This window comes from Gobio gobio (genome assembly GCF_949357685.1).
Source record: "Gobio gobio genome assembly, chromosome: 16".
Lineage (NCBI taxonomy): Eukaryota > Metazoa > Chordata > Actinopteri > Cypriniformes > Gobionidae > Gobio > Gobio gobio.
In genome coordinates this window covers 50,579,552-50,591,769 of record NC_137109.1, presented here as the reverse complement: position 1 = coordinate 50,591,769, position 12,218 = coordinate 50,579,552, and the positions used below count along the sequence as shown (strand labels likewise).

The following is a 12,218-nucleotide window of genomic DNA, read 5'->3' as shown; positions in this document are numbered from 1 at the left end:
CAGGTTATTAGTAGCTAAACCAAATGATTTCTTATTTTCAAGAATTCTCTGAAACACAAACAACCAAGTCTTTTTTGCGTCTTCCTTTTTTATTAATTCAGAAACATGGCCACAGACAGAATTGTACACTAGAGTATCCAAAATAATAAAGTTGAGAATGTTTATAGTCAGGTTTAGAGTGTAAGAAAACGTTCTTCCCTCACATTGACAGCAATCTTAACAAGCCGGAACTGAAATGGAGCAATTTTGAATAAAAGGATAAAATGAAGTACCAAATAAGGGCAGGTTATTAGTAGCTAAACCAAAATGATTTCTTGTTTTAAATATCAAAATGACAGATCTGGGGTCCATTCTTCGTACCTCTCTTAATACATCTGAGATGATTTGACAGATCCCAGATCTTCTAATCATGATAACTGATCTCTGGCTAATTTGGTTCTTCAAACGAATTTGCGGATTGGATTAAAATATCTGGATTAAGTTATCTAAGGCTCCGTCCACACGAAGCCAGAGCTTTCCCTATCCGATCTTTTTTTCCCCCCTCGTTTCAAGAAATATCTGTGTACACACGAGAGCATTGAAAAGACTCAAAACGATGTAGTATACATGCCAGGTCAGTATGTGGCGCTGTAATCCTGCCACAGAAATACACTGAAAACAGAGAAGAAGAGTTGTGGCTGAAAGAGGTACAGCAACGGTCGTAAGTGAGACAAAATCTCACAACTAAATAACAATAAATAAATGTGCTACTTACCAGATTAACGCTTACACCTACCCCAACCCTAAACCTAACTTTACAATAATGCAAATACAGTAATTAAATGACGCAATGCCCAGTGCCCTGAAATTAATGCACTGCTCAGAGTAACTGTACAGCATGTGTGTAAGACTGCAATAACATTATAAAGTCATTATTCTATCAAAAATAAATCTCTGTTTCTAATATTATTTTGAAATACATTTTTAGGGCCCGAGCACCAATGGTGTGAGGACCCTATTGGAATTGCTCAGCCTATTATTCTTCTTCTCCCAAATAAATCACATTTTTGAGGGCCTAAACATGCTCGAAATCTCATGAAACTTTGCACACGCGTCAAAAGTGGTGAAAATGTACATCCAATATGGGTTTCAGAATTAGGCGTGGCAAAATGGCCCGATAGCGCCACCTACAAAAAAATCAATTAAGCGCCGTTCGAGCTACGTTTCACGTACGAGTATGAAATTCGGTAGACACATGTAAAAGCCCAATACCTACAAAAAAGACCTTGGGGGGCAAAACCTGAAAACCCAACAGGAAGTGTGATATATTGAATTTTCTCTGCAAAATTTTTGCCATTTCCAGACCTTGTACATTAACGATCTACTCCTAGAGATTTAATCAGATCAACATCATATTTGCACAGTCTAATCTAAAGGCCTTGGTGATGTTAAATTGCGAAGATCTTGAGTTTTCCCTGAAGGGCGTGTCAGTGGCGGCCTCACAAAATTCGATGGTTCGCCATAAAACAGGAAGTTGTTGTAACTCGGGCATACAATGTCCGATCTGCCCCAAACTTCAGATGTTTGATAAGAGTCCTGGCCTGAAGACATGGCAAAATGGCTCGATAGCGCCACCTACAACATTTCAACAAAGTGCCCCTCCCGCTACGTTTCACGTACAGGTATGAAATTCGGTACACACATGTAACAGCCCAATACCTACAAGAAACCTCCTGGTATTGAAACAGACATTCACTTTTGTCCACTTGCCCTCAGCTTCTTATTCTTTAACATCAGCAGTTTATGCAACTGGCCACAGACCTACGTTTTCTCCAATTTTCCCCCAAAATGTCTCTAGGAAAAATGTGATACAAAGAGCAAGAAGAGTTAACAGGACTAAGACTTAAGTTAATGATGGGACACTAAAATGGACAAATATCATAGACCCCATTTGGAAATGTTTATTTCACAAACCTAATACACCGACATTTAGCTCTTCAAACCAGTTAAATTTAAAGTTAAAATGGGATGCATTTCCTTGACAGCATGGATACTAGTCAAATTGCCTTCCACGTTCTGTTTTTAATGGTGCAACAACAAGCACAGACAGTTAAACAAAGTAGCTTATCCAAATCTACAGAAGCGACATGGTTAAGACCAGTTAATGTCACACTCTGGAAACAGTTTATAAAGACCCCTTTCATGAGTGAAGGTTAAAAGTTTTAAAAAAAAGGACAAGTTTAAACCATTTTAGACCCATTTACACCTGTATTTAGCATAGTCCACTTGTGATTGGACTGATAAACGCTTTAGTACCAGTTGTGTAAACAGGCCCTCAGACAGCAACTCAGGTGTGATACACCAGTTAAGGGACTAAACCAGCTTTTATTAAAGCTTCAGTCTACTTTTTAATAAACAAGAAAAAAGGCTGGTCACAATTTGGGATTAAAAAGGACAATGCAGGTTGAGACTGATTTCATTGCAGATGCAATGCTGTACTTGCATGACTTCGGGGGGGCTTTCTTACCAAAAAACAGAGGGACTTGGCATGCGTGAATATCAATACAAGCAGTTATGTTAGTCCAGCCATAAAGCCACAAGTAGAGACCAAAACAGATTTGATACCATTAAGAACAGGGACCCAGGTTAGCAACTGGAACTTGGCAAATAGGTCAGGTTTGGGCAGAAACTTGGCTTGTTTAGTTCAAGTCAAGCATAACCTTGAAGCAAAAAAGGGAACTCTGGTTTAGTAGTGTAGCCCAATAAATCAAACTGAGAACAGTCATGAAAGATCAATACCAAAGAGACAGTTGAGTTAAGAAGTTTATTAAAACTACTAAAGTCACATGACCAGGTTAACTTCTCCACTAGACACCACAGTTTGCCCACTAGAGATGGTCTTGACGTTAGCATCTCTTCCTGGAAAAGAAATGGTAGAATTGTGAGGCATTTAAAAAAAACAAATTCTCAAGGTTCCTGAAGTCAGTTTACAACAAGCACTCACTTTTCCTAGTGCAGCTTTGCTCACAGGAGCCAGAAGAGGGATGGCACACTGCTGTACTACAGTGGATGAAGATCTAACAGAGGGGGAAAGGGTTAAGCCACAGAAAGAAAAACACCTAATATTAAGGATTCAGGAAAAGCTGCAGAGCATACGGTTTCCTGTAGAGGAGCCAGTGATGCTGGGTCCACAAATGTGAACATCTTCACAACAAAGCGCTTGTAGTGGGTTGGGAACTGAAGACCAGAAGATCCAGCCACTGGAACCAATGTGGTCAGGTAACGGTCATCCTGGTAAGGGCATCTGAAAGGCAAAGAGGCAGTCAGAAATGCCTTACAGCGCACTAGATGGATAAAGACTGGCCTTACTCACCCATCAACCAGAAGGTCCCACTGGGGTAGACTGAGGGGACTGGGGGTTGATGTCGCCCAGCAATGTCCCAGCATTAGGACAATGTTGGGGTCGGTCCTCTCCAAAATGCGCACCTCAACATACACAGGCTCCCGCAGGACTTTTGTGACCGGATAATCAGCGTCACCGTAGTAGGACGTGTATGCCTCATCCCCTGAGAAAGAAAATCAGCGTTTAACCAGAAACTGCCGCAACCTGGAGTTTTAGAAAATACTAATGCATACTTGGACAGACACTTACCTTCAGCACAGCCTTTGGTGACACACTGACCATTTGCCAGTCTAAGCTCAACCCTGAGGGGTCCAGGAGCCGCTACTGGTGGAGGTGCAGGAACAGTGTTGACCTCCACAACCAGAGCTTCCACAGAAGTAGCAGAGTACCTACACTGGAAGAGAAGCCTAGACAACAAATAGTGAGCTTGTAGCCTTGTCAAGGATTAATATTTTTTTCTAAAAAAAATACCTACTCAAAATGGCTGTCCCTTGTGATGGAACCAAGTGGTCCGACACCCACTTCATACGAGGAGGTCATTCGGTTTTCATACACCACATATCCACCGTCCTCCTGCAAATAGTAACTGTTGGCATCCAGTCCATTCCAAGCCATGCAGAACAGAACCACAAGCAGCTACTCACCATCATGCTTGTGCCACATGCAGTGACAGGGAACTGGTATATAGCAAAGGAAGGTGTGGATCCCACAGGACTGCAAGATGGGTCATTTCCACCCAGGAGATGGACTGAATCCAGGCTCAAGCGAGGTAGTGTAACATCTCTAGCCACCACTACCACAAACTGACCATCTCTTATACACTGGACAGTCACTGGCACAAGAGCAGGTTATTACTGAGGAGTGGTTTAACGTGAACACCTTTACATTGACTCACTCTTACCTGCCCTCCCATAGTAACACTGCTGTCCGTTAAAGCAGCAGTTGATAGCTTCACACTCAGCACCACTGATACCAGGTGGGCCACATTGGATCTGCTCATAATCAGCTACAGCACATTTGTCAAGGGGCTCTGCCTGCGCCACTGGCTGCTTAGACTGAAACTGCTGAGGAAACTGTTGACTAGCTTGTTGTTGAACCTGCTGAGGAAACTGTTGACTAGCTTGTTGTTGAACCTGCTGGGGAAACTGTTGACTAGCTTGTTGTTGAACCTTCTGAGGAAACTGTTGACTAGCTTGCTGTTGAACAGCTTGCTGTTGAACCTTCTGAGGAAACTGTTGACTAGCTTGTTGTTGAACCTTCTGAGGAAACTGTTGACTAGCTTGCTGTTGAACCTTCAGAGGAAACTGTTGACTAGCTAGCTGTTGAACCTTCTGAGGAAACCGTTGACTAGCTAGCTGTTGAACCTTCAGAGGAAACTGTTGACTAGCTTGCTGTTGAACCTTCTGAGGAAACTGTTGACTAGCTAGCTGTTGAACCTTCTGAGGAAACTGGTGACTAGCTTGTTTTTGAACCCGCTGATCAGTTTGCTTTAACATCGGAGCTTGAGGATACTGGGGCAGATTACTCCACTGTGGAACAGCATGACAAAAAGCACAAAACCACACACAAAGTGCCAGCAATTGAACAGCACAACAACTTCCTGCCATCGTTCAACAGCTAGTCACACTGTTGAGATGATGCCCTTTGGTCTTTTTGTATTCTACAGATTTTGTCTAATTAACGATAATCCCTCCCTCTTCATTAACAGTCATGATTCTCCAGACTTGCCCAAATGGGAGCTTATGCTACCAGAAAATTCTCATTGGTTCTCAAAATTATACGCATGTGATGTATCTTGACTCCAATTAGTCAGATGTGTCATATTGAAGACAAATAAAAAGGTTCATGCTCAGGTTTGCTACTAGAGCTTGCCCAAAGTACTTTGGCTAGATGTTTGGTGCATTCCGCTTCGCTTGTAGACATGCTGAAATATTAACTAGCATTACTACTTTTACAGTATCTTTATATGGCAGAAATAGTAAGAGTAGTCTGTAGTTCCAAATTTAGCAACACACTCACAAACCTCCCTAAGCACTTCCCCACGGGGCAATCCCTGTCGCCAGTTTGAAGTGTTCCATAAGTGGACAAGGAAGGTTTATGTGGACAGACCCTCGACTCCTTGATTATGACAGAGGGGACGAGTCTACTCATATATACTTAGCAGTGTTGGGAAATAACTTAACCCTAACCCTACATGTTAGGCGTGGCAAAATGGCTCGATAGCGCCACCTGCAAAACTTCAATTAAGCGTCATTCGCACTACGTTTCACATACAAGTATGAAATTCGGTACACACATGTCCAATACCTAAAAAAAGTCCCTGGAAGCAAAATCTGAAAACCCAACAGGAAATTAGATATTTGGAATTTTCTCTGCAAAATGTTTGCAGTTTTTGCCATTTCCAGACGTGGTACTTTGACAAACTCCTCCTAGAGATTTTATCAGATCAACATCATATTTGGTCAGTCTCATCTTGTTAGATGTTAAATTGTGAAGATCTTGAGTTTTCGCTGAAGGGCGTGTCCGTGGCTGGACAAAGTCTGATGTTTCACCATGAAACAGGAAGCTGTTGTAAGTCAGGCATACAATGTCCGATCTCCCCCAAACTTCACTTGTTTGATAAGAGTCCTGACCTAAACACATCTACATGCCAATATTCAGTTAGTCATAGCGCCACCTTCTGGCAGAAGGAAGTGTGGCACATTGAAGTGAATTTGCCATATTTCTCCTATATTTACCCGCTTAAATGCATGTCGCCCACTATTCGCCGTTTTCCTGAGGCCACCAGGTGACGGTGCATGTGCGAGGGCCCTTTCATCGCTGCTTGCAGCTTTAATTATTATTGTGATTTAAATTATTGCCCCTGATTCAGTAAAGAACTCTTGTAATAAAGTTGCAGTTGTTGGGACAAAATTTAAGTATCAACGCCACTTAAAAAACGCCACTGATGTTCTCCGCGAACATCGTTCTGGGCTCCGGGCGGCAGAGAGGAAGTGGCGAAAAACTAAAAACACTACTGACCTGACCCTGTATCAGTCTCTCCTTGCTTCTTTCTCTGCTAATGTCTCCACTGCTAAATCTACATACTACCACAACAAAATCAACAACTGCTCTGACTCTCGTGCACTTTTCAGAACATTCTCTTCACTCCTTTGTCCTCCTCCCCCCCCTCCTTCATCAACTCTTACAGCTGGCGACTTTGCATCATTTTTCACAAATAAAATCTCCTCCATCAGCAGCCAATTCTCCGCACCACAAACCGACACGCACATCTCAACAACCATCACACATACGCTCCCCTCTTTTTCTCTGCTCTCTGAAGCTGACATCTCCAAACTCATCCTTTCCAACCACCCCACTACCTGTCCACTTGACCCTATCCCCACTCACCTCCTTCAGGCCATCTCTTCTTCTGTTACTCCTGCACTCACTCACATTGTCAACACCTCTCTTCACACCGGGACTTTCCCCACAGCATTTAAGCAGGCTCGGGTAACCCCACTGCTTAAGAAACCCTCTCTGAACCCAGCACTTTTAGAAAACTACAGACCGGTATCCCTTCTGCCTTTCATTGCAAAGACACTCGAGCGAGTTGTTTTTAACCAGCTCTCTACGTTTCTTGAACAGAACAACCTCCTGGATATCAACCAATCTGGCTTCAAAAGTGGCCACTCAACTGAGACTGCCCTGCTCTCGGTTACCGAAGCACTGAGACAGGCAAGAGCGGCTTCCAAATCCACAGTACTTATCTTACTGGATTTGTCTGCTGCTTTTGACACAGTTAACCACCAGATACTCCTGTCAACTCTCATGGAGATGGGCATCTCAGGAACTGCTCTCCAGTGGCTCAAGTCTTACCTCTCAGGTAGGTCCTTCAGAGTGTCATGGAGAGGTGAAGTGTCTAAGTCACATCATCTAGCCACTGGAGTACCCCAGGGCTCAGTGCTTGGACCACTTCTCTTCTCCATCTACATGTCATCACTGGGAACTGTCATTCAGAAACATGGCTTTTCCTATCATTGCTACGCTGACGACACTCAACTCTACTTCTCATTTCAACCAGATGATCCCACGGTTGGTGGTCGTATCGCTGCCTGCCTAACAGACATTTCTGCCTGGATGAAGGAACATCACCTGCAACTCAACCTTCCAAAGACAGAACTGCTTGTGGTCTCAGCCAACCCAGCACTTCATCATAATCTCTCCATTCAGCTAGGATCATCAACCATAACTCCGTCCAGGACAGCCAGGAATCTTGGAGTTGTGATTGATGATCAGCTAAAATTCACTGACCACATTACTGCAACATCCCGGTCCTGCAGATTTGCGTTATACAATATTAGGAGGATCAGACCCTTCCTATCAGAGCAGGCCACACAACTCCTGGTCCAAGCTCTTGTTCTCTCCAGACTGGACTACTGTAATGCTCTTCTAGCGGGCCTTCCGGCATGCACTATCAAACCCTTGCAACTGATCCAGAATGCAGCGGCAAGGGTGGTCTTTAACGAGCCGAAGAGAGCGCACGTCACGCCTCTCTTCATCAATCTCCACTGGCTGCCAATAGCTGCTCGCATCAAATTCAATTCACTGGTGCTCGCCTTCAAAGCAACCACTGGCTCTGCACCAATATACCTAAACTCGCTTGTTCAGACTTACACACCCTCCAGGAGCTTACGGTCTGCCAGTGAACGACGCCTTGTAGTGCCATACCAAAGAGGCATGAAATCACTCTCACGGAGCTTTTCCTGGACTGCCCCCACCTGGTGGAATGACCTGCCTATCTCAATTCGAGCCGCCGAGTCTGTAGCCATTTTCAAAAAACGGCTAAAGACACGTCTTTTCCAGCAGCACCTAACCAATCAAGAATAGCACTTAACATTCCATTCGATTCATTTTCTGTCTGTCTAATTTATTTAAAAAAAAAAAAAAAAAAAGTTGTGTGTTCTGTGTTAGATTAACTGAGACTTGTTACAGCACTTGCATACTGTAGCCCTTGACCGTTCTAGTTGCTTCTATTGCTCTCATTTGTAAGTCGCTTTGGATAAAAGCGTCTGCTAAATGACTAAATGTAAATGTAAATGTAAATGTAAAAAGGTGCACTCTAATCCTGTTTACATGAAATAAGCCGCTCGCACAGGTTTCATCTTACAGACCTGTTGCTATGACAGCAAGTTCAGGATGAGCTTCGAAGAACCAAACAATCAAAGATCATGCCAAATCACCAACAATCAAATCCAGCTAACGGAGTTGCGATGTACGAAGAACGGACCCCAGGTTTGATCTTACGGACCTGTTGCTATGACAGTAAGTCCAGTATAATCTGTGGCACACCGCGCCAGAGTAATTTCAGTTAAAAAGTACAGTATACACATTTTTATTTTACATTGAAAATGCCCAATCATTATATTAGATAAGACCCTATTCTTTATCTGAGATCATGCAGAGCCTCTGAAACTGTATTATTTGGACCTTTACCTGTTGGTTGCCACAGAAGTCCGTTATATGGAGAAAAATCCTGGAATGTTCTCTCAAAAATACCTTCATTTTTTTTTGACTGAAGAAAGGCATGAACATCTAGGATGAGAAGGGGTAAGTTCTAATTTTGAAGTGAACTAAGCCTTTAACACAGGGGAGATACAGATTTGACTTCCTTTTGGAGCTCGTCTCTAGCAGCCAGTCGATGAATTGCAGTTTAAGTCACTTCAGTGTTGGCTTCAAGAGAGACTGCAGGATGTTGCCTCTTAGCGTGACCCCCCAAAAGTATCTACCAAGCACCAGAAAGGATGTGATGCCATTGAAATGCCCTTTAGTGTTGTAACAGGCTTAGCCCTACAAAATATCAGTCCCCACACAGGCCAGTAGTAAAAGGCATTTTGTGGTGCATATTTGTACAGTCAAATCATGTAGATACGTTTAGTATTGTGCCAGTAAGGACCATACACAAATCTATTAAGATCACTTTTATTAAATCACGTGGCATTTCCAGTTATTTTTGGCCATGGTCCTTAACATTGATGGGGCCGACAGACGCCTTTTCCCATTGTAGATCTGATGAACAAATGATTAGTGAGAACTAAAGCCAGGAATGACAATAACAGTTATCAGAGTTAATCCATACCCGTAAGCAGCCGATCACTTCCACTTCTGACGCTACAAGTGGTGTCACAGCAGCCACACACCTGGTCAGAGTCATCTGCGGACACCCAACTGACAAGAAACACCCTCAGTTAATTTGACGACAACTAATTTACCTGTACACCCATCTAGCAGACAACATACCCATTAGCAGAGAATGAACAAGCTTTTTGCTCAGAACTTGAGGTTGTTGCAGCCGCCTTCAAAATGCATGTGATGTAGACCTGCAAAGACAATTGTTTGTTCACCATGGTAGCATATCATACAAAGAGTTGCACAACTAAAACACACGTACCAGTCCACTGTCTGCTTGCTGGAACCTGAACGCCTCTAGTTGAAACCGTAGCTTATCACCTTGAGTCCGAGGCATAAAGTGAGACGTGGAGCCTGTGAGCTTGGCATCAACCAGACACCTGTAAACAGAACCCAGTTAGAAACCCTGCAACCCTTCTGGAAGCTGGTATACATGAGGTAGCACCTCTTACCCATTATTCTCAATAAAGGAGTATCTGGGGACAGAAGCAACATCAGGGACTGCAGTAGCCACGCAGCTGTCCACAAACACACGGACGGGAACATGGCTGTACAAACGCACTGATGCTTCAAGATTGATCATGTCACCCAGGAAGTACTGGTTAGAAGGTCGCTCAAATATCCAGTCATCTGCAAAGAAAGAGTCTTAGCACAGGGTCACAAGCATGCCACAAATCAGTTTGGGATACACCAACCAGTCATGAGCTTGAGGGAGAAGACAAAGACTTCCTCTGCAACCTTAGTTGAGGCATATGGGATCCAAGTGGGCATTAAGGCATCGCTGCTCACATTATGTGTTCTGTAGGAGTTAAACAAGCGGTCATCTCATGCCCATAAATGGTGGGATCAGATCCAGCGAAGATCTTATCCAGATCCTACCTTGGATAATGACACTCGATACCAATCACCGCAATACTGCTCCTTACAATAGGAACACCATATGAAACCTCTTGTGGGGTGTAGATAATGTTGAAGGTATAGACAAGCTCATCCTCAGTCACCTAAAAAGAAAGTTAATTGAAAACGATCATGGATGTTTTTGAACTGTCCCTGTGAGTAACGGCAAAATAAAACCCCACCATTGATGTGCTGCTACATCCATGCAGTTCAGACTCAAAGATGAGCACTTGAGCAGAAGGATCCTCTCCAGTTGCAGTGCAGCCTCCCAGTATAAAAGCAGAGGACAACAGTGGGTGCCCAGTCCCAAAGAAGTCCTTCATCACTTCCACATATACCGAGCTCTCTCCACACTGAGCAGCTACACTGTTGGCAGGGACAGGATGCGGCAACTCAAAAGGAACGTCGGGTTGCTGTGGTTCCTCTGGTAGACTTGGAAAGCTCCACGTCAGTTTTGCCACTGGACCCTGCAACAGCTCTTTTGATTGAACACCCATAAGATCTTGAGAAGGCTTTCCAAAGTCAGGAAACGTTTGTGGTGCAAATCCAGGTTTACTGGGAACCACAGACATCCTGGAATCAGCCTGTTGAGAAGCTTGAGCCAATGTCCTAGGCCTAAACTCACTTGGACTGCGATTATGTGCTGCTCTTGCTCTCCATTGTGCATCAGAAAATCCAAGAGCAAGAATAAACACCAATCCAAATCCAACCTGCCAAAACCCCATTATTGCCAAGCTTGTTTCAACAACACTTTCGGGTGCTACCATCCAAATTTATACAGATGTAAATCAGCATGGCTCCACCTTTCTCATGACAGGCATCATTTTTCTCTGCACCTGCCAATTTACTCAATCAATATATCACAGGTGTAAGTCATTGATTGTTTATCACTCAGGATCAAATGAAGTATCAAATAAGGGCAGGTTATTAGTAGCTAAACCAAATGATTTCTTATTTTCAAGAATTCTCTGAAACACAAACAACCAAGTCTTTTTTGCGTCTTCCTTTTTTATTAATTCAGAAACATGGCCACAGACAGAATTGTACACTAGAGTATCCAAAATAATAAAGTTGAGAATGTTTATAGTCAGGTTTAGAGTGTAAGAAAACGTTCTTCCCTCACATTGACAGCAATCTTAACAAGCCGGAACTGAAATGGAGCAATTTTGAATAAAAGGATAAAATGAAGTACCAAATAAGGGCAGGTTATTAGTAGCTAAACCAAAATGATTTCTTGTTTTAAATATCAAAATGACAGATCTGGGGTCCATTCTTCGTACCTCTCTTAATACATCTGAGATGATTTGACAGATCCCAGATCTTCTAATCATGATAACTGATCTCTGGCTAATTTGGTTCTTCAAACGAATTTGCGGATTGGATTAAAATATCTGGATTAAGTTATCTAAGGCTCCGTCCACACGAAGCCAGAGCTTTCCCTATCCGATCTTTTTTTCCCCCCTCGTTTCAAGAAATATCTGTGTACACACGAGAGCATTGAAAAGACTCAAAACGATGTAGTATACATGCCAGGTCAGTATGTGGCGCTGTAATCCTGCCACAGAAATACACTGAAAACAGAGAAGAAGAGTTGTGGCTGAAAGAGGTACAGCAACGGTCGTAAGTGAGACAAAATCTCACAACTAAATAACAATAAATAAATGTGCTACTTACCAGATTAACGCTTACACCTACCCCAACCCTAAACCTAACTTTACAATAATGCAAATACAGTAATTAAATGACGCAATGCCCAGTGCCCTGAAATTAA

General features: G+C 43.1%; 2 protein-coding genes across 2 annotated transcripts; both read right to left on the bottom strand.

The window, feature by feature from the left end:
* Positions 1 to 2,966: 2,966 nt before the first annotated feature.
* On the bottom strand, positions 2,967 to 4,878 carry LOC307140075 (zona pellucida sperm-binding protein 4-like; the record flags this gene model as incomplete). Its single annotated transcript, XM_079839318.1, has 8 exons — positions 2,967 to 3,056; positions 3,136 to 3,283; positions 3,353 to 3,545; positions 3,632 to 3,789; positions 3,858 to 3,955; positions 4,027 to 4,214; positions 4,284 to 4,374; positions 4,819 to 4,878. 8 exons carry the CDS (start codon positions 4,876 to 4,878, stop codon positions 2,967 to 2,969), a joined length of 1,026 nt encoding a protein of 341 aa, XP_079695444.1.
* Positions 4,879 to 9,489: 4,611 nt separating this feature from the next.
* On the bottom strand, positions 9,490 to 11,019 carry LOC307140074 (zona pellucida sperm-binding protein 3-like; the record flags this gene model as incomplete). Its single annotated transcript, XM_079839317.1, has 7 exons — positions 9,490 to 9,589; positions 9,662 to 9,741; positions 9,813 to 9,930; positions 10,003 to 10,180; positions 10,246 to 10,349; positions 10,430 to 10,551; positions 10,630 to 11,019. The coding sequence occupies 7 exons, from the start codon at positions 11,017 to 11,019 to the stop codon at positions 9,490 to 9,492; spliced, it is 1,092 nt and encodes a 363-aa protein (XP_079695443.1).
* Positions 11,020 to 12,218: the final 1,199 nt, after the last annotated feature.